The 23881-nt window shown below is 36.5% G+C and overlaps 1 protein-coding gene and 1 long non-coding RNA gene across 8 annotated transcripts in view; both read left to right on the top strand.

The window, feature by feature from the left end:
• CUNH8orf34 (chromosome unknown C8orf34 homolog) overlaps positions 1–23881 on the top strand; it is a 133298-nt gene that overhangs the window by 18106 nt on the left and 91311 nt on the right. For 6 of the 7 annotated variants that reach the window (XM_026035582.1, XM_026035577.1, XM_026035578.1 and 3 more), the window contains exons 2-4: positions 5700–5847; positions 6812–6943; positions 14415–14543. In XM_026035582.1, the coding sequence (XP_025891367.1) occupies positions 5700–5847; positions 6812–6943; positions 14415–14543 (409 nt within the window). The remainder of the gene's footprint in view (positions 1–5699; positions 5848–6811; positions 6944–14414; positions 14544–23881) is intronic. The other variant, XM_026035581.1, reaches the window with a different exon arrangement.
• Positions 9700–10573, top strand: LOC112944189. Its single transcript, XR_003248730.1, has 2 exons — positions 9700–9747; positions 10499–10573. It is a non-coding gene; the product is annotated as an uncharacterized LOC112944189 (long non-coding RNA).

Genomic DNA, 23881 nt, shown 5'->3' with positions numbered 1-23881 from the left:
CTCCAGTAAAGGTTAGTAACATAACCCCAGAAATGGCTCTTCTATTGTTGAACTGGTGGCAAAAAACCTTTCATGTATTTAATGGAATRCATGAGCTGTTAGGGAAGACTGTTAACTATTCAAAATATGTTTGTTTTCAGAATCCTTCTTATTTTTCTTATTGTGTGAACTAGAAATGTACCATGGGAGTKGTTGTTATTTTGATTAGTGATATGATAAAATCAGTTTGAGACTCAGAATGGCAGTATCGTGTATCTGAAGTCATTCCTGCTGGTTCCCCACTGTGAAGTTTTACTTATCAGCATCTCCTTTGGGGGACTTTTGTTTGCAGCAGAACTCTGCAGGCCATTACATCAGCTTTGTACTTGCTCTTTAGTTATACTTCCAGAGTAATTTGTTTGCAGGGAATGTGCTATGAGCCATACTGCAGTTTTGTGACATTAAATTTAGGTGCACAGCTATGGCTAAAATGGCTGGAATGAGCAATGCTGGGGCTCTGAAGGACAAGTTTGTTTGAACAGGTTTTGTCATTCCAGGGAATAATATTCCAGGGAATGTTTGTCATTCCAGGGAATATTTTCCCAAACACTGAAGCTGAATAGGTCTTTGGAGGTTTGCTCCCAACTGGTTTTCTACCTCTTGCGTAGTTTGAAATGACTAGTGTAGTGCAAGAACATGGATAGTGTTTATATATAGATTTGTTTTGAGTTGAATAATTTATTTCATAGAGTGGAACAGTGATGATTATTTCCTGAACACTTAGAATGTCTAGAAGTTCATTTTGAATATTTGGTGTGAATTTCCACATTTAATTTCATACATTTAATTTTTAATCATTATCAACAAAAAATGAAAAATATTTTTCTTCATTTTCCTTGGTCTATTATTGCATAAATAACAAAGGAATTCTAGAGGTGGCAACCACAAAAGCTTTCTCTACTAAACTTCCTTTCCTTACCCAGTTTTTCATCAGCCTTTACGTCTTCTGTGTTCACATAGCCTGTATGAAGTGATGAGCAAACCTAAATTTGGGTGTCTGCTTGTGTCTAAGCTCCTCGGGATGCTTTGGATAATCCTGTGGTCAATAGCTGCCTAGTCAATACAGTCAGTGGAGCCTGGAGAGCAGTTTTGTGTATCCTACCTAGGCTGTTACTTCCTAGCCAGCTGACCAGCTCTCTAGCCTCATGTGGCTTCATTGACTAAATCATCATGGACATCTCTGTGAAGACTCCTATATTTAATTGTTTTAATTCTGAACTGAATATCACCCAAGCCTTGAAGTCTAAGCTAAGCCATCTAATCTCTTTTWTTTGGTCAAGAGAGAGGGAGAGAGAGAGGCAGGCGTCTGCTCAGGGCAATTCACTCTGCCCACTTCAAGCATCTAATTTTAACCATGAAATGATACTGTAATAGAGCCAAAATCTCTGCCACAGAGTGTAGAAGTCTGTATCATGAAAAATAAAACCTGCGATTGTTCTGTAGTTACTGTTATCAATTACAGAGCAAGATAGAATGTCTCTTAATTAACTTAATATCCAGATAGGTACATTTAGACATAGCTAATTAGAGCTTTCTTGTAATATGGCCTATGATTAATAGACTGTGAAGACTGTTTCATTTGTATGAAGTGCATGGACAGTCGCTGGAAAATTAAAATTTGAGCCTGCGTTGAATAACTAATAGAGCACCTCAGGATAGCGCAATCATGAAAGATTACTTCCTCATAAAGAATTAATTTATTAAGTCACTGATTCAGACGTGATTCAAGATCTTTTGCAGTCTCACAAATATGTATGTGAATCTGTCTCTTGGAAATACCCACAGATCAACTTTTGCAASTGCCTTTTAAAGCAGTCAAGCTTGTGTAGCTTAATAAAATTAGGCAGTGTAAAAGCATATGAATACATCCTTAAGGAGAAATTACAAACAACCAGTTTTATTTATGTTTTTCATAGTGCAAGGTGCTATCCTTAGAGAAGTTTGCATACTGCAGTCCTTAGAGAAGTTAGTTACCATTTTTCTCTGGATCTCATCAAACAAGTTTTTTTTTATTTATTTATTTTTTTTTTTATTTTTATTATTGTAATCAGGACAACACTTAATTTAGGATGATACAGGAGAGAAACAGCACAAAATAATTTATCTACCCCAGTGCTGTAGCCTCTAGCTATGCAGTGATGTGGATTTCCTTTCACTCCTTTCCTGTGCTGCAGCTCTCTGATGGGAATTAGGATCTAGAGACCTTTCACTTACCAGGCTTCCTCACCTGTTATACAACTAGAAGGGAGAGCCGAGAGAGAGTCTCACTGATAGAGAAGACGAAAGGACACAGAGGAAAAGGTGGAGATAGCAGTGGAAAGAAGATAGGAAGAAAGAAGTTATGGGTGATGAGCAGTTCATCTGGCAGCCTGGGGACCCAATCTGTCACACGATCTGTTTTCATTGTTAKGGTCCTGCAGACTGTGCCTGGAAGAACATGTTGTAAAGATAGACAAAAAAAGATTCTTATTTTGTTAAAATGGAAAAAAATARGAAATGTAAAAATTTCGACTACAAAGCAAAGAGAGAGATGAGCTAATGTTTATTAAGGCCATAAAAAAATCTTGTGTTTTTGTGTTTATGTCTAGTAAATTGTTGAAAGTTACTGTTGGATTGCATGCCATGAAATGAATCTCAGTGAGCTTCAATGAACTTGTGCTATTTTATTGTACTGCTGATGCAGAGGCGGCTTCATGTGAGGGTAGCTGGTCTCTTTTATTTTCTTGTGAAAACTTCCTTACTTAGCACATTCTGAATCAGATCAGACTACTGATAACTTGTTTCTGCAACCTGTTGTATGCTTGAGTTTTTCTGTTTTAATACTTCCACTTCTGTAATCTTTTTCGGGCTATTGTGAGTACCATGGAGGATGTTATTCCTACTGTTTACCAAAATGTGTGTGGCAGGAGGGAGTGCAAGCAGCTCCCTGCAAATGGGGATCTGTGAGCAGAGAGCATCTGAGAGCTGCTGTCCCGGCTGCTGCTGTTGCTGCTGGTGGTGGGGATGCTCTCTGCAACTGCCACGAGGCCCAGAAGGACCGCTGCAGGACACAGGAGCCCTCTCTGGCCTCTTGGTTGCTTGAGAAAGCAATCCCTAACGGTTTGTTTGCCCCTCTTTTGCAATGAACCATAATAAAAAATAACGTTTTGCTTGCCATGCCAAGCTTCATATCTGAGCCGGCTTTTTATATTGACTTTAAATTATATTGACTTTTAATGCCATCTCTGGAAATGCTTGAGGCAAGTCAATRTGAGACTTACTGCAGAAATCATTTTTTTCTTTCKCTTTTTTTTTYCAATTGCCTACTATTTGCCGTTTATGAGGATTTGAGCAATGATTTCTTTTTTTCTTTTTATGAGTACGATATTTGTACAGATCATTTACTAGACTGGATAGACGAAAACAGCCTCTGTCTGTAGTTCTTTTAATTTTTTTCTAACTAATCTCACAGAATGAACCAATTCTTTATGTTTGGGCCAGTACAAGCCTCTGTATCACTTAATCCCTATTATAAACAAGCAGTTAGTAAATACAGATGTTTTCTTACTGAACATCTAATTTCACTTGAAGAAATTTTGCAGTAGCMGGTAGGTTTTTTGTCTTGTGTGGCAGTGTCCTTCTGTATCAGTGCTGTAACTCGATATAAGGTAAAGAATCCTGTAATCAGCCTTATCTGTTTAGGCTTGTTCTTGTTAATGACCATTTCTGCCCATAACAAATATATCAGTGATAACAGTAATCAAATAGCATTACTCTTGCATTGACATGTAGACATTCTAAATTTTTTCAGTTCTGTATGTTCCTAATGATACATTAGTTTCATAATATTTTATTGACAGATTCTCAGTATCAATGAAGGTTTCTAAATTCTCACAATCCAGTTTTTATTAATCTAAGACAGAATATTCACAATTTCAAACCATCGTTTAGAGAAATGATTTGAGTTGCAGGTCACCTATTACAGATTGGCACTTTCCAGTTCATATGAGGATCCTTTGCTTGCAATGGAATCCCTGGAGCTGTTGTGGCCCATCACAAGCGTATGATCACAGCTCTCCAGTTGTCACCAATTCTGTATTTTGCCATGGAAAAAAACTAATATTGCTTACACTCAGAGCATTGCCAAGCAACCAAGAATGAACTACTCCAACTGCTGGATTTTTCTCCATATGATGTAAACCAGAGCATTTCTCTTATATTGGGGAAAGGCAGTCTGCATGAAGTTGCACGCTAGCATTTTGCCATTTCTAAGATTAGTAGCTTCATTTCTTCCTGTGGATTTCAATTTCAAAACCAAAGACACATTATTTGATTCCCTGTAAATAGTTACAAAAAATCACATAACAGATGATCTTCATCTAATGTTTTTAGGAAATGAGATTGGACATTTTTTCTCCTCTTTGGTTTCTAAAGTTAAATCCCACTCAAATGGAAAGCTTGTTACTATTTCATTTTTGCTTATGTCTCATTCTTTACATACATATTTGAATAAGAAAACCATAAAGTGTTAAAGTGGACCAGGATACCTTGCAGCATCTTAAAATACTGCACGCTGTTACTCATGTTTACTAACCTTCATCATACTCCCTCTTAAATCTCTTTTCAAGCATAACTGACTGTTAGGCCAACTACAGATATTTTTTAAAAGCATTCATTAAATAAWCTGCTGAATAAAATATGAAAATCATAAAGAGGAGACAATTAACTGTATGGAGGTTTATGGTAAGATTTGTGCATGGGAGTAAACAAAAAGAAAATAAATACTCTTGTTAATTATTCCTTTTTTCAGTCCTAAATTTGTTGTATTTTCTGACTTCCATGTTGCTTGTTTTGTTTTGTAGTGACAGCTACACGTTCCCCATGATGCTATAGGGATATCAAGGTCCCTTCCCACATAGATTTTCACTCAGTGTACATGCCCATCACAAAACCACAGATTTTTTTTTTTCTATATTCCTAAGCCCTGAGCCACGTAGGGAGAGTTGGGAATGACCTCAGGAGCAATAAGGAGCAAGAGAGCCTCTTTTTCTGCAGTTTTCCAACACTAGCGGGTGCAACAGCAATAAGACAGTGGGAATGCATGGGGTAGGAACGGTGTCCTCTTGACTCTGGTGTGGCATCCTTTTCTGCATGGTGCAATAAAAKGCTCTTCAGAAATAATATCTATGAGAAAGGATGCCAGATATGCTTAGTTAAATGTTCTCATGCTCTGGAGGACTGACTTTAAAAAATGGCTATGCCCATTTGGGCAGACTTTGTAGTTCCTGGATCTGAGTGCRTGTTCGGAACAGATCCTTGTTCCGTATCTGGGCAGGGTTTAGAGTTGCCCCAGCCTTCCCGACCTGCCAGTTTTYGTACAAAAGAATCTTGGCTGTGGATTGGAGAGAAGCTCTTCACTGTCCTGAATGATTAGACAAGAAGGWTTCATGTTGTTTTGGGTAAATTCTATCAAGTAAATAAGTCTACAGGCTAGGATTGCTACGTATGTGATACTTCAGAGGACAAAGCTATCCACAGTTTATTGAAAGATTGCTGTTTGCAGATTTTTTTCTCAAAAGTTGAAAACAGATTTTTCCTTTAGTAATATTCCTTTTTGGCCAGTATAAAGTTAGATGCAGCATTTCACTATTTATTTTTTCTTTTGTTTTAATTTTCTGAAGGAGTTGATGACCAAGCTGATAACAGAGACACCTGACCAGCCAATCCCATTTCTAATTGATCATCTTCAGTCCAAACAGGGGACCCGCAGTCAGCTTCAGAGAACATTGTCTGGATCTGCTGCCCTTTGGGCAGAGAGTGAAACTGCAGGTATGTATGAAATACCTTTATGCACTGTATGCTAGAAAGGGCCAGTCTTCAGTATAATATTCCCATAATTTTGTTACTGATTTCCTAGATGCCTGCACACTTACTGCACATGTGCTACTCTGCAGTATTAAGCATGCATAATAAACCCTATTTGTCCAGTGTATACTGGACTTAATGTATATTGCTGATCAGGTCACCCTGTGGACAAATTATTTGAGTATGAATAAGAGTTACAGGGATGGAAACAGCCCTATGTCAGTGAGAAAAAAGTATATCTAAATTTCCCTTTATTCCTCTGCTCTTCCTTCTGCTTTCTGCTTCCTTTTTCTTCGCTCCTCTAAGCTATATTAAGATCAATATTATTTTTAATAAAATAATATATAATAAAATAATACATTTTAATATCCCATCATTACTACTGCATTATTAGTACTAGTATTAGTAATTAATGGTGTGAATAATTTCATTTTGAGATCTTTACAAGCATAAAAAAAAACCTACTGAAATAACATCTACTTTGATTTTAACTGCTACTCCGCTATAAGTTGTTATTAGAAAGCTCGTTATGTATTTAAAAAAGTGACTGATAATCTTTTTGAGATTGTAATAGGTTTCCCTCAGTTATTGGTAATCAAAATGTTAATTGCCTGACAAATGAACCTTTTATTTATATCAAAATATAAGTTTTAAGCATRGACACTCAACCATGGTACAGAACAAACGTTGTTAAGGACTTCTTGATGACAACAAATTAAGCCATTTTATTTTTAACCAGAAATGTGCTAATGAATTTCTCACATTTTGTGTTGAGAAAATCAAAGAAATTATGGTATGAAAATTATCATTAAGAGAACAAAAATAGCTGACTTTGTTGTAGGTTGAATTTTATTGATTAGTTGTTTATCTAATCCTTCAAAAGTGATATCATGAATGTTATAATTGTCCAATTTTATTTTTGTAACAGAAAATAAAGGAACAAGGAGAGATTTCAGAAGTTATGATAAACCTTGGCAGGTAAATGCAAAGAAGCCTAAAAAATCAAAGAGTGACCTTGCTGTGTCCAACATTTCTCCACCATCACCGGAGTCCAAGTCATGTAAGAAAGTTTCAGTCCATTATTAATTGGTGCATCCTTCCAAATCTGCAGTGTGTTTTCCTRTTACATTAGGATTAAAATGAAAACCAAACTATGACTAGTTGAAATGGCTCAATATACACATTGGAGGAGTTTGACTCTTGCGTTATTTTCAGTTGCGTTATGTATCATACTTTATATTGTCAGATATAGTTAAGATAGAAGAATATTTGAGCTGTTATGCGCATTTACATTCAGATGCTGGTGTTGATTTGATGTTTTTCTTTGTCATTTTACATTTATAAGATCTATTCTTTAGATACTAGTTCTGATAGATTTTTTGGAGGGCCAGGTGATGCAAGACTCTGACTTGTCAACACATTTTGTTCAAAGTACAGGGTTGGTGTCAGCAGAATAAGTACTGCTCTGAGAGTTGCTGAAGGAGCCTAAATGTATGCTGAAAGAAAAGGCAGAAAAGAAATAGAATGACTGAAGAGAAGATTGTCARTGACCTGTAGAACAGAAGAACTAAAAATAGATGCAGAAAGTCATTATAATATATAGCAATTCATGTGTATAGATTTAAGGTACAGACTTGTTAAAGAAATTAGTTTTAAGCTTGAGTTTTATCAGGTTTTTAGACAAGCATATACTATACAATATGTGATATGTATACATGCACACATATACTCACACAGAGATATGTACACAGTATTTTCATAAGTAAATTTTAAAATGATTTTGATCTATGGAGTATTGTAGCTTTCTAAAATTTTTATTTATTATTGTGAAACTTATTAGTAACTCTAAGTATGGTAAGATTAAGCAGATAAGAACAGATATACCATATATTCACAACAGAAAGCATCCCCTAAAAACAAGACAGTAAATTCCTGACTTCTGTAGAGTCAGTGATGAATCTCCTGGTGGCCTTGATAGGSTAAAATATAACAGAGCAATGGGAAAAATAAATCATGAGAGATTTATGAGTAAAACAGACACTGTGTTTTGGGGTAATTATCAATCTTGTAAGGTTAGGAAGTCTAACCTTTTTGACTGAGAATAAATTATAATAACAAAACCTGAAAAAAAAAAAGAGAAAACTGTGTCCCATGACACGGTTTTAAAATGATTGTATTATTCCAGAATGATCCTGAGATTTATTCATTTGCCCTGGAAATGGAACTTGTGTGTCTCTTTCTTCTCCATGAGGCACGTTCCCTGCTTCAAAAAGGCTGATATTTGATCACTAGATCTTCAGACATACCTCTCTCCAGACATATGAATGTCCAGAATGTCTGTCCAGACATAAGAATTTTAAGTCAAAAGTGTGAATTTTAATGCATTTTCAGTATTAAATCTGGATTTTTAGAGAAGTGGACATACCTGCTCATAAATTAACAGTGTGTTCTGGATGACAGCAACTTCTGAAGGTAAAGAGTTCCACAATGTTCCATAGTACTCTGAGCTTCTCCAGTCATCGTATGAAGTATTATCTTCCTCCCCATCAGTGTTTGCACTTCAGAGCCTGTAATATAGATAAAATGATTCCCATGTCATCTCCAAAAGGTGTCAAGTGCTCAGCCTTGATCTCAGGTTGGGGGATACCACTTTCTTCATTTGGATGTCCCCTACCAGCCTCATGCTYGGCTGTCCTTACATCATCTCATAAGAGGATGTGAGAGAGATATAGAAGGCACAGGTGCTTTAAGCTGCRAGATCATGTATCACTCAAAGAATAGTTTATATATACATAGTAAGAGTAACCTCAAGGATCTGTGTTCATGGGTTGAAGGGCAGCTACTGATTCTGAATTTGAAACCTTGTGCCTACGGGGACAGAGATCTTGAATTTCTCTAGGACAATGAAAGTCATCTCTTCTTGTACTGGGCAACAAGGGTTTCTGATGAGTCCGTCATCAGGAAAAATAAGGTCAGGGAAAATGCCAGTGGGAGACCAGTCAACATTGATTTACCAGAACATATCTAACTAATCAGATTGCCCTTTACAATGTAATGACTGGTTCTGTGTTGCAGAGGAGAGTTGTGAACCCTTTAATACTTTGACTTTAGCAAGGTATTGACTTTGACATGGCCTCTGCTAGTATCCTTATAACTAAATTGTTGAGCTATGGTCTGGAAAAGTGGACAACAGGTTTACTCAGCTGTGGATTCCAAGAGTTGTCATAAGTAATATACAATAACTAATCTCTAACTGTAAGCCTGTCACTAGAGGTATCCTTAAAAGTCTAGTACTGAATCCAGGACTGTTTAAAAGTCTTTCTTAATCATCTGGACAATGACTTGAGCAGTGYGTGCTGTCACCTCATTTTTAGACGGACACCAGAAACCTCATAAAGTTCAACAAAGAACAAAATCCTGCATCTGGGGGTAGAATGCAATGCTGTGCAATACTATGAACTGGGGTCTGCTGGCTAAGAAGTAGCTTTGCAGAAAATGGCTTGAGATGCCATGCGAAGGGAATGTGAATATGAGCCAGAGGTGGCTGTGTGCCTTTTCAGGGATGAAGGCCAACTGCATATTGGGCTGCATTAGTGAGAATGTAACCAGCAGGCTGGTAGAAATAGTTCTTCCTMTCTCCTTGGCACGTCTGAGATGGCATATGGAGTATGTCACATTAAAGACAGTGATTACTTGAGTGAACCCAGCAGAGGTCCATCAAACTGATGAGTTCATGGTGATTGAGGTTGAAGGAATTGTTTTTTGTAGCCTTTTGGGAAGAGAAAGCTAACTGCAGATTTTATTTCTATTTTCAGCTACCAGATAGAAGGGTATAGAGAAGACAATGCCAAATTCTTCTCAAAGGTGTGTGGTAAAAGGACAAGAGGCAGCAAAATCTATTTTTACTGTGAGGGTGTGAGGATGAACAAGTTACCCAGAGAGGCTGGAATACTCCAAAATCAGCTAGACAAAGCCCTGAGCAATCTTATCTAAATGATGCAGCTCTGAGCAGTATTTTGGACTGGGAGAACTTAGTAGGTGCCTTACAGCCTAAATTATTCACTGATCTCATACCTCCCTGTATTTTTCATTTCCTATTTTTTCCTAATTCTGCTACAGAGCCTGTGTTTTAGAACTATCTTGTTKAAATGTTCTTAAACTTAAAACTTGATTCAGTGCTGAGAAGAACCCACATTTCAGAGGAAGCTTTGGGAAACATCAGAAGAATGAATTTATTTAACAGAAAATATTTTTTCCTTCAGCAGAGCTGATGTTCACTGCAGTGTGCATGTTTTTCTTGGACAGATTACTCTTCCTTATGCAGTTAACTACAAGACCCTAGTTTAGTTGCCTCTCATTTAGAATTCATCCAGATTCTTACTAGGAAAATTCCTCCAGTCCCTTCTTCTCACTGTTACCACCTCAGTCCCTCTTYGAACAAACCTGGTATCTAACAGATCTGAATATACACCTGATGTGTGCAAAAACATATTTAAGCTTCTTTGGTCTGACAAGGAAAGAGGCTTGAAGCTAGGATGTTTACTGCTTAGTATAGGTATTACTTATTAATCTAATTATGTATTAATTATATATTACTTATTAATTTATTTTTCAGATCATCACATTCTGCATTTGAAGAACACATTCTGTAGTTTCTGAATAGTTTGTGAAGCAACTCTCRCTTCCCAGCTAGCTACTCTTAGGCTTAATAGTAAGGTCCCTTCTCTACCTCCATATTAAATCAGACCACAGATCATGTTTTCACTCTGCTTCAGTTCAGTATTCTCTTTTCAGATTTTCCAGTATCCTGTTAGAGTGTTTGGTACCTTTTAATGCCCACGGTCAGTCTAGTTCTATATATCCCCCTCTGGCAGTATACAAAGTACTTTGTAAGATAGTTTTGCTATTGGATCACAATGAGAACTCTAATATGAATGTTATTGTGAGATTTAAATACATGGATATTTTTATGAGCAACAATTATGCCTGTATTTTTGTTCTTTGTGATGCAAGCTTGCCATACCATGTATTCATGAAAAGTAGCTCCAGAACTAAGAAGGACTTCTTTACTGCCATGAGCATGTCTGTGCATGAGTAAGCAGCCAGGTGCCTTATAATGAAAATAACCTTCCCATGAACCTACTGGTTCATGGCTGGGGGATTTAATGAGCAACTGGTCTGATTCTTTCTTCAAATCATGTCTTGAAAAGACAGGTATACGTAGATAAAAACAGTACCAATCTTGTACTCTCATCCAATAAAAAATAATGATCTGTTAATTTATGACAGAGAATTCGTAACAAATCTGTGAATGAATCTGCTGTTGATGTGCATTAATTGACTGGGAAACTGGAAAGTCAGAAATACTGAAAAACACATTCTTGCAGTTTTCTGAAATAAGATTATAAAACTGGACTATTTCTAGCATGAAATCTCAGTTTGAAAAAGAGAAAGCTAAATATTTCCATACAAATGCTATGTGTAGATATCATACATCTACTAAATTGTAGTCACAGAGATTCAAGGCATAGTACTGTGTAAATCTCTCAAATAATAGGGATGAAGTTGAGCCTGGTACTATGATGAGGGGTTTGAAATACTGACGTGTTGATTTTGAGGAATGACTGAGTGACTGAGTATAATAAAGGAACAGGAAAGTTGCAATATTATGAATGGATTTTACTTAAATCTTTAGTGAGATATGAGTTGAAATGGTATATGATGGATTTTACACAGAATACAGCTTTCATTAAATCATAGGATTATATGGTCTATGTAGAGTTTGGCACGCTTCACACAAAGCCACCTATCTGAAAATGACCAGTATTTATTGCTCTCATAGTTGGGAAGATAAAAGTTTAAGTTTTGAAAGTTTTGCATGTGCACTAAAAATGAACCTTGAAAAAAGAGACAAAAATCACAGTCTGGAACAAAGATTTTAGCGTCTGTTCATTACCTGGACCAAAAGTAGGTAGGTATGAAAAATATATTCTCCAGAAACAGTATAATTCTAGGCAGTTCTAATTCTGCATTACTCCCCGCCTCACTTTGGACACAATGGAATAATTYGTTGAAACAGAAATGTTTCGTGGCAGCATGCCTGTTCTGATACATTTTGACTGAAATACAAAAAAGGGCTCACTGAAACACAGAGCATGCTAATCAGTATGCAGAGCAGATTTCCATCAGGTTGTTGGGGGCTGATGAGTAGAACTGATGTCTGTTTTATTGAGCACTAGTCATGGGTCCCAAGATACATTTTGTTTTGAAATCACGTGATTTCTCAAAATCTCCATCCCTTTGGTATTTTGAAAAATTCAGCATTCCAAATTCACATCAATTAAAGTACAGTGGTTGTAATTACTTGCAAAACAGAAATTCTAAGATTTGGACATCTTTTTACATAGTTTTAGTGTCTTAAATTATAGGAAGCATTGGTGATGCTAAGGACCTTTTTTCTTGTGCACACACGAGTTTAGCAGAGACATAGAAAGAAAAGATTCAAATTGCCAGCAAGGTAAAGTGATACAAAGAGAAAGCAGATACAGCTGAAAAAGTAAATGATAAAGGCACTTGTCATCTTACTGTAAACCAAAAATGAACAAAAAGGGAAAGAACTCATTTTAGATTTTTTTTAACTAAATATTAAGAATTAATACAAATTTAGAAATAGTACTATAAGGAAAATTGGTTTTCTCTTTGCAAATAAGGGGAAAAAAAGGAGAAATACTGAAGTTGTGGTACCTAACTGAATTCCTGAGGCTGTGAATGGAGCCAATTTTTGATCACATAGCATTTTAAGTAGCTTTTAATGAAGATCATAATTACAAAAACAATGCATTAGAAAATAAATGATCCACATTTAAAAGCATCAAGAAAATTATAAACTGTCCATCTGAGTATARTCCAGTCATTACCTTGCCTAATAGCCTAATGCTTATGCTTGAGAAATGTATCTATTCAATACAAAACTACTTTGTTCGTTATTTGTGTTTTTTTTTTCAAAGGGAAATTGATGGCTTATCTTCTTTGAACACAAAGCAGAACCAATTTCTGACATTCTCACTCTTGCCCCTCTCTTCTTCCCGGGACTTCCTGTGTCTCCTTCTTCTGTCTCTTTTCTCTGTGTGTCCTTTTTAATGTTGCCTTTGCCTTCTTTCTTTTAGAGCAGTCTAAGATAGTAATTCCCCTGATATTTATCCAAGTTCCTGAGTGGATTTTACACATCAGGATGCATTCTTTTGGTTGGCATCTGTATGGATTTTAAGACGGTTTGGTTTATGTCGATAGGCATTGGAATGACATTCTCTGACAGAAGCAGTTAAATTAAACTTTGTTCCATGGGGCCTTACCTGCAAAAGATGACAACGTCACATTTCCCTTATGGAGCAAAACCAGAGTAGACTCCCTATTTACACAGCATTTACATAGCACAATGGTGCTGTCATCATTTAGATAAATTTTGAGAGCAGCTGTTATGCAGCACTTCATGTAATGGCTACCAGAACTCAAAGTGTGAAATTTCCTGATGCAATCATACAGGTGCCCTGAATTTTTGAATGGTAAAGTACCTTTTTTTTTTTTTTTTTTTTTTTTGGATAAAACTGAGGTCTGGAAACATAAAGACATGTTCTTCATAGAATAGTATGCAGTTCTCAGCACTGTAGTGTCGTATCTAGAGACAATTCAACAATCATTTTGAGTGGATAAGGCAACAGATCACATAGGAAGAGTGAAAAAATGGTGTGTAAAGTGAGTTCCAGAGACAGTACTGTTTTTATACTCATTTAGCTCTCTATATTGTAGGTCTTAAAGCACTCACAAACTGATTTCTTCATTCTTTGCCATTGTAGGAGAGGTTAGCTCAGCAACTGAGAAATGTTCTTTCAAAATTAAACCAAAGTTTTGGTAGTATGTAATGTGTAGTARGCTGTGCTTCCCAAAGATCAGAGTTTGTTTTCTTTATGTATCAGAATAGAGATGATTAGTTTATACACTCTGAGCAATAGGGATGTGTTTTGTTTCACTGTTTTTATTGACTGTTATTTTATGACACTTTTTAAATAAATTATTTTTATACATGTTTACTTAGAACCATTATCCAAAACAAAAAAAAATTCTTTTTCTTATGGATAAAATAACTAGCAAAGCCCAAAGTATCTGTTGTTTATTTTTGTGTGTTCGTTCTATCCTTATTGGTCCCTTGGACACACACTTCTATTCGATATAAATAAAGTATCTCCAAACACAATATTTTATTGCAATCTCTTTTTACCTTATGTTTGTCAGTATTAATTATTCTTGTTTGTCAATGAATTCAGTCACAAGAGTCATCCTGTGTATGCGTTTATTCAGTTATTTTTTCTTCCTATTGATCAAAGAAAATATTTCCGTCTGTAAAGTAGGAAGAGAAGGAAGTCATTTCCACTCATGAGTTTCTTGAGCTCATAAAGTCATTGTGCAGCTTTTTTTTACTATAGGTGTCTGAACTACCAAATCTAAACTTCATGTATATATCTGTGTATATTTAGTGCCAAGGTCAATAGAGCATCCTAACTGGGATTGGAAGACAAAACCGGAGAGCCATGATTTTGATGAACTAAATCATATTCTTCAAGAGAGCAAAAAACTTGGAAAAGCCCTTGAGAATCTGTCTCGCAGTAAGTTGATTCATTTTAGTATTTTAATGTAACCATGCAGCCTGATTTGTCATATGGAAGTATATATTAGGAAGGTGATATTCCATTCCTTTAAGTTTACTGACATCAGCAGTTACATATCTGTTTATGAGGGTCCCAGAATGCCCAAGATTAATTTAGCAGTTCTTATGCTGACTGAATCTGCTTCCCCTCTACCTCCTTTTTTCTGTTACATTAATTTTCTGTCAGCTTAGTGAGCTGAATTAGCTCACAGAGAAATCAAATACCAGAGCCAATATAAGGAAAATGATGGGAACATGCAGCAATGAAACTGTTCCTTTGGATGGTAGCAATTAGATTATTTTAACTATTGTGGCACCTTAACTCATTGATGGGGATCAGACCTTGCACAGTGAAGAGCAATTAGGTGTTTYATGGCCTTGATCGCAATTAATTCCTTATGATTTTGAAACGTATTTCAAATAATGATTTAAAGCCTTTCAAATAAATACTCAGAAGCTAGTAAATAATTGTTTCATCAAAATAAAACAAAAAGCATCCTATCCCTTGAATGACAATCAAGCAGGCACAGCATTTAAAGACAGCATCCTCATGTAAGCGGTAGCCCTGAGAATTACTGGGTGAAATATCATGAAAAAAATATCTTCTATATGTATGATACAGATTATGAGAAATACATCTCTTCTGTAAAAGTCTTTAATACATTGGTAGGACCATACATGACCACCAACTAGCAAAATATTCTTTCATGGTATGTGGAAACTAAGTTTGATGTGATCTGTGAGCCTTGGAGGAGACATCTGAATGAGAAATATCTTCTTTTTTCCTCTCCATAGATTTTACTCTGGCATCTTCCATTCATGGAAGAAATTCCAGATGGTGTCATCAGAAATAGAGCTGAATAAAAGATGGAAGATCTTGTGAAGCATTCTGAAATTTGGCAATTTTTTTTTTTCAGATTGCAGGAGAAAATAAAAAACAAAAATGTTCTGTCAAAATTCTCCAAATGTTTAATTTTGATCTCTTATAGTCTGGACAATTTTCCTATTTGTAATAATAACAGTAGTGTATTTATAATGCTCTTYTTACTTGCATTTCTAGTTAACAGGTCTTTCTGCTGTGTATTCTCTAAAAATCTGAAACCAGTTTTGATTAGGGTCCCTATTTTGCAGCCCCACCATTGTGCAGCCCTATTATCATGACAGGTACAAACGAGTCTGTCATTTCCAAGCCTTTCTTCTTCAGAGATTTGTAACCAGGCACAGACAGACTCAGAAAGAACTTTTTTTTTTTTTTTTTTTTTCCATTTCAGAACTGGAAATACAAAGCAATCAGAAGCAAGAGTTCAACAGTAAAGACCTTTATCTAGTCCTTACACCTAGGTGCGTTTCTTCCCCTGTGACTGTAGTGAGGATTCCACTGGCCTCAGGCTTCCTTACACTTGGAATCCCATTTGCAGCATTCTGTATCACTCTTTGCCAAAGAGATTTTCAAACAGTGTGCAAGACACAGCAGCTCTTTTGAGTCCTCCAGTTGGACTGGAGATTAATATACTTGGTGAATGTTGTTTGAGCCAGATTCTTATAGAGTTATTTCACGAATGAAACATTCCTCACTGTTTCTTGTGTAGTATTTGATGTTTTCTGGTGACACATTGTGTTTTTCACTGTCCTTTCCTGTTGGTTTGCCCATATTGACATGATTTAATTTACTTATTGGAAGGTGAGTTAAGGCTGTATGAACTGTATGTAGGCTAAACTGCCTATAACTGCAAAAGCTGCACTTTCCATTTCTTTTACTGTCTCGGTCTTTTCCAGTATGCCTTCATGTTTCTTCAGATCAGGCCCAAAACTGAGCAGATCATCACTGCACTTGAGGCTTGTGTCAAAAAGGAGCGGAAATAATCAAACATCTCACATGTGACAGTTCATGTTACTGTATTTAGGAATGGTGTCCTTCCTTCCTTCCTTCCTTCCTTCCTTCCTTCCTTCCTTCCTTCCTTCCTTCCTTCCTTCCTTCCTTCCTTCCTTCCTTCCGTCCTTCCTTCCGTCCTTCATCCTTCTTTTTCAAGCAACATTGCATTGTAGCTCATGTCCACTTTGCATTTACTCTAACATCTGGATACTTCACTGTTTCTATTGACCAGTTATTCCAGTTTTGTATTTGTGTGATTCATTTCTTTGCTTGTGATACACACTACTTTGAACTTGCATTTACTAATTTTAGCTGTTCTGTTCAGGCTCTTTCTCCAATTTGTCAAGATAATGCAGAACTTTAATACCCTGGAGTGCTTTAAACCACTTGCAGCCTAATGTTGCCCTCACTTTCATGGATGTGCTTTCTCTTTCTTCATCCAGATCATTAAAGGAAATATTGTCAGACCTCTGCATGATTCCATTTCAAATCTGACAGTCAGCCCTTGAAAACTACCCCATAAGTGTGTTTTTTCCCTCTAGATGATTATACATCTTGTAATGATTTCACCTAGAATATAATTCTCCACTTTGTTTGTCTAGGAGAGTAAACAAAGCCTTATTATAGCTCAAATATTTTACATCTGCTTCTTCCTTTAATCCACTAGGTAAATATCCTAGTTGAGAGAGCAAGTAGATGGATTCAATATGATTTCTTGATAAATTCATTACTGCTGTTCTTATCACCTTTTCTATCCACTAGATGTTTGTAAATTGTTTATTTAACGAACTTGTTGAATATTCCTGCTACTGTCAGATATAGGCTGGCTGGTTAGTAATTTCCCAAGTCTTCCCCTTTTTCTTTTCAAAAGGGATTTTTTGCCTTTTTCTGTCCTCTTTCATTCCTGAAACTGCTAGTGGTTCAGAGCTTGTTCATCTAATTTGTCATGTACTTGAGAGTACATGTGAGAGAATTTCACCAGGTTCTGTCATCTTGAATATAGCCGACTTTTCAGAAAATCTTTCACTACTTCTTTCCTACATTTGGCTTGCAGTTCTGTCTCTTAAAATTGAAAGGGTCAAGTATCCAGCACTGAATTTTCTTTCTGTCATCAACTATATGCTTTCTTCCTCTTTGATGTGTTAGTTCTGTATTTTACTTTGTTCTCCTTTCCTACTATATTTATAATTTCTTTTCCAGAGACTTTATTCTTTGGTAGTTGTTACTTGTTTTGCACTTCAGCCATTTTGATTGTATCGCTGAAACATTTGCATGAGATTCATTCAAAATTTTATGTCCTTGTTCCCCAGTTTTTGTATTCTTGATTCTTCAGATGGTTTCAGGAAAGAAATCCAGTCTGCGCTGTCATTTCTTCTGTATTAGGATGACATAAGACAAAAATTAAAAATATTAAAAATGTGAAGGAAAAAAAAAGGTATTATTTTGAAAATTAACCTCATCCGACTATGCCCACAAGAGTATAATAAAGCTTGCACCTAACAAATGTCCCAGGCAATTTAAAGGAGAGACACTTTTAGACCTTTAAGAATTTTAAGGCATATGAATCTAATTTTGTGTTGAACTCACACACAGCTGAGTGGTAAGCATCCCATATGGTCARTTTTGCAAAGACTGTGACAAAATCTGACAGCTACATTCTCCAGTGTTGCTGATTGCTTTGGGCATGTTGGTCAGGCCGTTTGATTTTACAAGTATGTCTGTATTGCATACAAATCTAATGCTGCTTGTGGTAACCTTGATTCCAAGCAGTATGGGGTAGGCAGCTGGTTCAACAAAAACCCGAGACTGTGAATGATCACAACACAGCATCAATGGCTTTTTACAGCATCCTGTGATCTCACTCTTCAGWAACTGAACAGGGAAGACTAGAGCATAAATGCAGACTTTTGAAGTTAAGTGAATTTTCCATCAAGTCCTGGACTTCATTTTTATTTTTAAAGGTGTGTTTTAGGTCTTGCTGTGACTTTTCTAGACTCCACAGACTTCATTTCCCACCGTGTAGCTGACACAGCCTGTGATTTTAACTCCAGTTTCTATTGCTTCATCTTCTGTACATATAGATCTTCACTTTTAGAGAAATTTGTGCACTTGTAGGAAACTAGAATTGTCTGAAAGCTTTGCTTGGTGAGACTCAAGCATGTGGATATTTGGTCTGTTTTATGCTCAGTCCTAGTGGTTGACACTAGCTCCCTCCTTCCTTGCACAACTCTCAAGACAATATGAGGCTAATTTTGAGTGATTCTGTGCTCCAGTAGATCCAGTATATCTCAGAAACCAGGAATGACTTCACACTCAAAGTTAAAATTATCTTAAAGAGTATGAAGATACTGGAGATAGGTATTGCCATAATTATCAGCCAAGTACTTTGGAACTTGGTGACTTAAATATTCCATTTCCTAGAGCTCCAGTGAAACTGATATGGGAAAATTGGGTTTTGTTTGCTTTTCTAATGTCTCATAATAATTGTAATGCATTTTGAACTGTCAAGTCAACTGTATAGGAGATAATTTTTATTTTTTATTTGTGAAACAGTATACAAATATATACTTCATCTCCCTGCATCTCTCCTATGTGTATTGTCTTCTCCAAACACCATCCTTCAAGAATCACATTGTCATCATCCTTCTTGTCCTACTAATCACAAATAAGAGAAGTTCTACCCTGTTTCAAAATTCTCTTCTAATTCTAATTTCTCTTCTGACTTGATTTTTTTTAAAGAGGTATCAAATGAGAATTAAGTGCTAAATAGCTAAGGATCTTGCTCATGAATAGACCTCTCTTATTCTTTTATATTCTTAGGAAGGAAAGATAGGTAGCAGGAGATGTAACATAGTAAGTTATGAGTGTTGGGAGGACTAAATCAGTAAGAAGATTGCTGCAAAACAAGTRTGAAGTTTGACTGCTTTGTGAACATCTTTGCATCTTCTTTCTGAACACTTAAGGACTAGAGTGCATATTGAATATGTGTGCATATTGGACTTACCTTTTAAATATACTTAACAGCATTTGATGATATGTAATGTGTTGTACTGTGAGTAGCTATGTTTTTCCACATAATTACACATYATGGGGAACATAGCCTTTCAACAAACACAGATAAACAAAATTTTGCTCATAACATTCGAATCTTAGCTGAGGCTGGGTATATATGACAAATTAAAAGGCAAGACAAACTTGTGATACTGTCAATTCAAYGGATATGCTAAGATCATCAGAATGGTAGTAAGTTAACATAAACCATGGGTAATTGGAGGCGAATCCAAATTGGTTTGAGGAAACCGCAAAATAAAGGTATCAAGATATAATTAATAGGAGGAAAGTATTCTATTTGTTCTTTAACTTTAAAGGGTAGTAGTAATCAGTAAATCAGTACTCGGTAAATAAGAAAGCCAACTRTGATATAGTAGGAAATGTTGTAAAGGAGCACGAAGAATGAAAGATCTGGAAACCTCTCTAGAGTATCTCTAACAGGTACTTCTCATAATGTTAGAAACAGCTGAAGTTGCCTGGTTTATACATAGCTTAAGACAGACAAATGTAATTTTACCACTTTAAAAAAAGAATAATATAACAAAAATTAGGACCATGTCTTCAGTTTCTTTCACATAACGAAGAAAATTTTTTGAGAACAAGACTGAAAATTGTTTTAACAGTAAGGATAGGACTAGTTCAAGAATTGATGAGAATACATAAACAGACTCCTAAAATCACACTCTGTGTTTATAGATGAATCTGCAAGTATGTGCGGTATGAGAAGATAAATATGTGAACTGCTTGTGAACTGCTTTAGTATATTTATCTCTCTCTCTGAAATGCATTAGAATGGATTTTCCCCTTGCTAATTTATAAATTCCCACACTAATAAACTTCTATACTCAGGGAACTTATTAATGAAATACACATAGGTTGTAATAGGTTATATAAATGCCAAACAGATTTATCAGAGATGCATGGATTTTCTCACTGAAATACAGTTAGATGGTGATCTAACTGTAAATACACATTTGTATGACATGGAGTTTTATCAGTGATCTCATGCTGGAAGTGTGTTTAGAAGATATACTTTTTTTTCAGGCAGACACAGTTGTTGGCCTGAAATGCACTTAGTCTGTAAAAATGATTTCAGCATGATCCTGTCCTAAATGTGCTCTGCTCATGAACCACACAACTTGTCAGCAGCATTCTCTAAAGATTTTCTCCTTTCTTCTCTTCAGAGAGATCAATATTTCTGATTTATTTTGAGATGGGCATTTTTAGATAAGCTCAATCAGATCTTTAAAGAAGATAATTTTATCTTGGTGCTAAAGCTGTTATATGATCCTGCCTTTGCAGATACTATCCATTTGCCTTTAGTGTGATGTGTGAGTAATAATACAAAGTAATATTTTCTGAGTTTGAAACAGGAAGAGTGTGGACATAATTATCACTATTCCTTTACAAAGTAGGCCTTATATGGCAGGAAATCACTGTGATTTTTATTGTAAGTATTTCTTTCCTATCTGCTTTAAATTTTAATTAGCTTTGCTGAGATACTTGTCATTTTAATTTACTYGTAAGCCTCAGGGCCAGAATCATAACTTGCTTCTGAGTTATAGTGGTCTTTTCTGAAACAGTGCTTGGCWTGTTAAAATATTCCCTAGTGCTGTTGCAGAGGTAGGACTTGTGTAGCTGGCATTGCAGATGGGGAAAGGGGATTGGCACTCAAGAGGCAGCATTTCATGACACACAGCAGCCAGCCTACTGTGGTCTGCAAGATTCGATGRTGTTGGTTCTCTGTGGCTGAGAAAAGCAGGATCTTGGCATAGCAGAGGGTCTGGGCAAGAATATTTGATGACTACTTTGCAGGTAGTTTTTCTTTGTTCCCCCAGTTCATCACTCTCTAGGGTTAATCCTGAAGCCTGAATTCTCCATTGGAGCCACTCACAAAGTTGGATATACAAATAATGTAGGTCTGAAAGGGACCRATCCCACTGATTGGGGATTTAATTAGTCTTATTTTTCTTAAAATCATCATAGGGAGGAGATATTAAATAATTGCTTTCAGTGTCATTCCTGGATAGTGAGTATAGTATATGCTATGTTACTGCATACTGCCTTGTAGATGGCAATGTTTCTCATGTTATTTTGTGCCTATATGTTGGGRAAAAAAAAAAAAAGTTATTCTAATTCAGGATGGAAGCCCCTGCAGAAGCTCGATACAAAAAATTGTAAATAACTGTTTGATCRTATAAGGAAACATGTCCCTTTCTTTTCTAGCACTGCATTGAGGTTTCTGTTCAAAAGACCTTCACAAAAAAATTCCCAAAATACTACTAGAGAAAATAAGGCTTATTTTGAAAATTATAAATGACTCAGTGCAATTAAGTAAGTGTTGCACTAGAACACTGCAGAATCCAGCCGTCTGCAAGGTCCTTGGCTTACAGTGACCCTGCGAATGTAATTTGTTACGTTCCTTGAAGCTGTCTCGGGGTTTCTTAGTTCCCAAACTCTTTTACATGAAAACCAGAATGCTTTGGCTCGTAGGAAAATTGGCTACTGGGAGCTCTGTGGCCATCTCCTGGAAGTTTAGGAAAATGCGTCAGCTATTTGCAACTCCCACTGAGCTAACTCATGGTAGTCTGGCATATATAACAGTCAGTAGTGTTTTATCTTTTTAGGACTAGGAACACATTAGACTTGCCAGGTGTATATTTGTGTATTTACAGAAAAGGAGATCCTAAGAGAGAAACACAACTAATGTTTCATTGCTCTTGTGCTATCTCTCTATATGATTAATTAAAAGAGCAAACAAAAGCTGAAAATGGCTGATTTCTCTGAAGTTTCACAACTCTCATTCTCATCGGAATACTGGTTCCATATTTTCAGGTGTGCACAGCCTATGATTATGTTGCAAGATCTTCAGCTGGTGTAAAGCTCATCAGAGATGAAACAGCAGGCAGAGGTTTTATGACTTCTTGCCTATTCAAACAAATGTAGATTTGTATAGTACCTAGTAATTTGAAAAACAGTGCTCTGCTATTTGATTTTAAGCATCCAACTCAAAAAACACTCTCCGCAGAGGAATGTGGAAAAGCGTTATGTACTGCATTAGTTATACTTGGTGCAGGAGAGCTGTGACAAATGAAACTCTCTTGCTGAGACCTGTGTATAAAAGAGMTAGTTGTCTTTAAGACAGGTAGAATTGTTCTTAAAAATGTTCTTTTTATTACTATTTATTTATTTTGAGGGCAACTTCAATTTTTGATGAGTTAGAAGTTAAGCAGTATTTTCTAACAAGGTTGTTTTTACTTTGCTAAATGTTTCTTGCATTCAGAGAGTACTCCACATCTCCTCCAAAAACAAGATACTGTCAGGATAAAAATGTTCCAATCAAGAGGGGCTGTGCCAGCAAGAAAAGCCCCACTTTATATTTCTTAATGATCACAGATGGCAGGAGCTGTGGCTGTGGAGCATTTCTAAAGGGTTGTGAGCGCTCGTTCAGACCAATTACGTTATTGTTTCAGCACCCTTGTAGAGCAGAGAGTCATTATGCTCAAAAGTGGAAACAGTGTCCTGGATCTGTCTGTGTAATTCAGTAGGCATCTAAGTTTGTTGGATACTTGTGATGCCTGATCAAAATTCAGAACTTTTAATTAGGTGCAAAAGAGAGGGATTGAAAGATGTACCACTGGCAGTTAGATGCCTCCTTGTAAGCCTTGCAGGTGAGCCTTAGTTTTGACAGTGGCAGGCAGAGCACCCCCACCTCATCATGACACTGTATCATTGCAAACAGTAAGAATGGTAGAACTGTTCTGTAGTTGTTAATTGTATAGTATGACATAAAATTACAGTTAATGCCTATGAGAAACAGCTGCTACAAGAGCAAAGTACACTCACTAATTTCTGCAGGTTGCATGTTTGACTTAACACCCCAGAAGAGAGAACTTCTGGAATCATCCCCATGTTATCTGCTGCTCACTGGCTTGAGGTAGAGCAGAGATGAAGGAACCCTGAAACTTCYATACTTTATTCAGCATTAACATTGCATTTTCATAGAATCATAGAATGCCGAAGGTTGGAAGGGACCTCAGAGGTCATCGAGTCCAACCCCCCTGCTCACGCAGGGTCACCTAGAGCAMGTGGCACAGGGCTGCATCCAAACRGGTTTTAAAGATCTCCAAAGAAGGAGACTGCACAACCTCTCTGGGCAGCCTGTTCCAGTGCTTTGTCACCCGCACAGTGAAGAAATGCTTCCTTAAGTTCCTGTGGAACTTCCAAGGCTTCAGTTTGAAGCCATTTCCTTTAGTCCTATCACTGTCCACCACTGAAAAGAGGCCRCCCCCCTCCTCCTCACTGCCTCCCTTGAGGTATTTATACACGCTGATCAGGTCCCCCCTCAGCCTCCTCTTCTCCAGGCTGAACAG

Source organism: Nothoprocta perdicaria, unplaced genomic scaffold (assembly GCF_003342845.1).
Source record: "Nothoprocta perdicaria isolate Ctin4 unplaced genomic scaffold, notPer1 scaffold_162, whole genome shotgun sequence".
Taxonomy (NCBI): Eukaryota; Metazoa; Chordata; class Aves; order Tinamiformes; family Tinamidae; genus Nothoprocta; species Nothoprocta perdicaria.
Note: the sequence above shows the minus strand (reverse complement) of the source record. Positions and strands in the feature narration are given on the sequence as shown.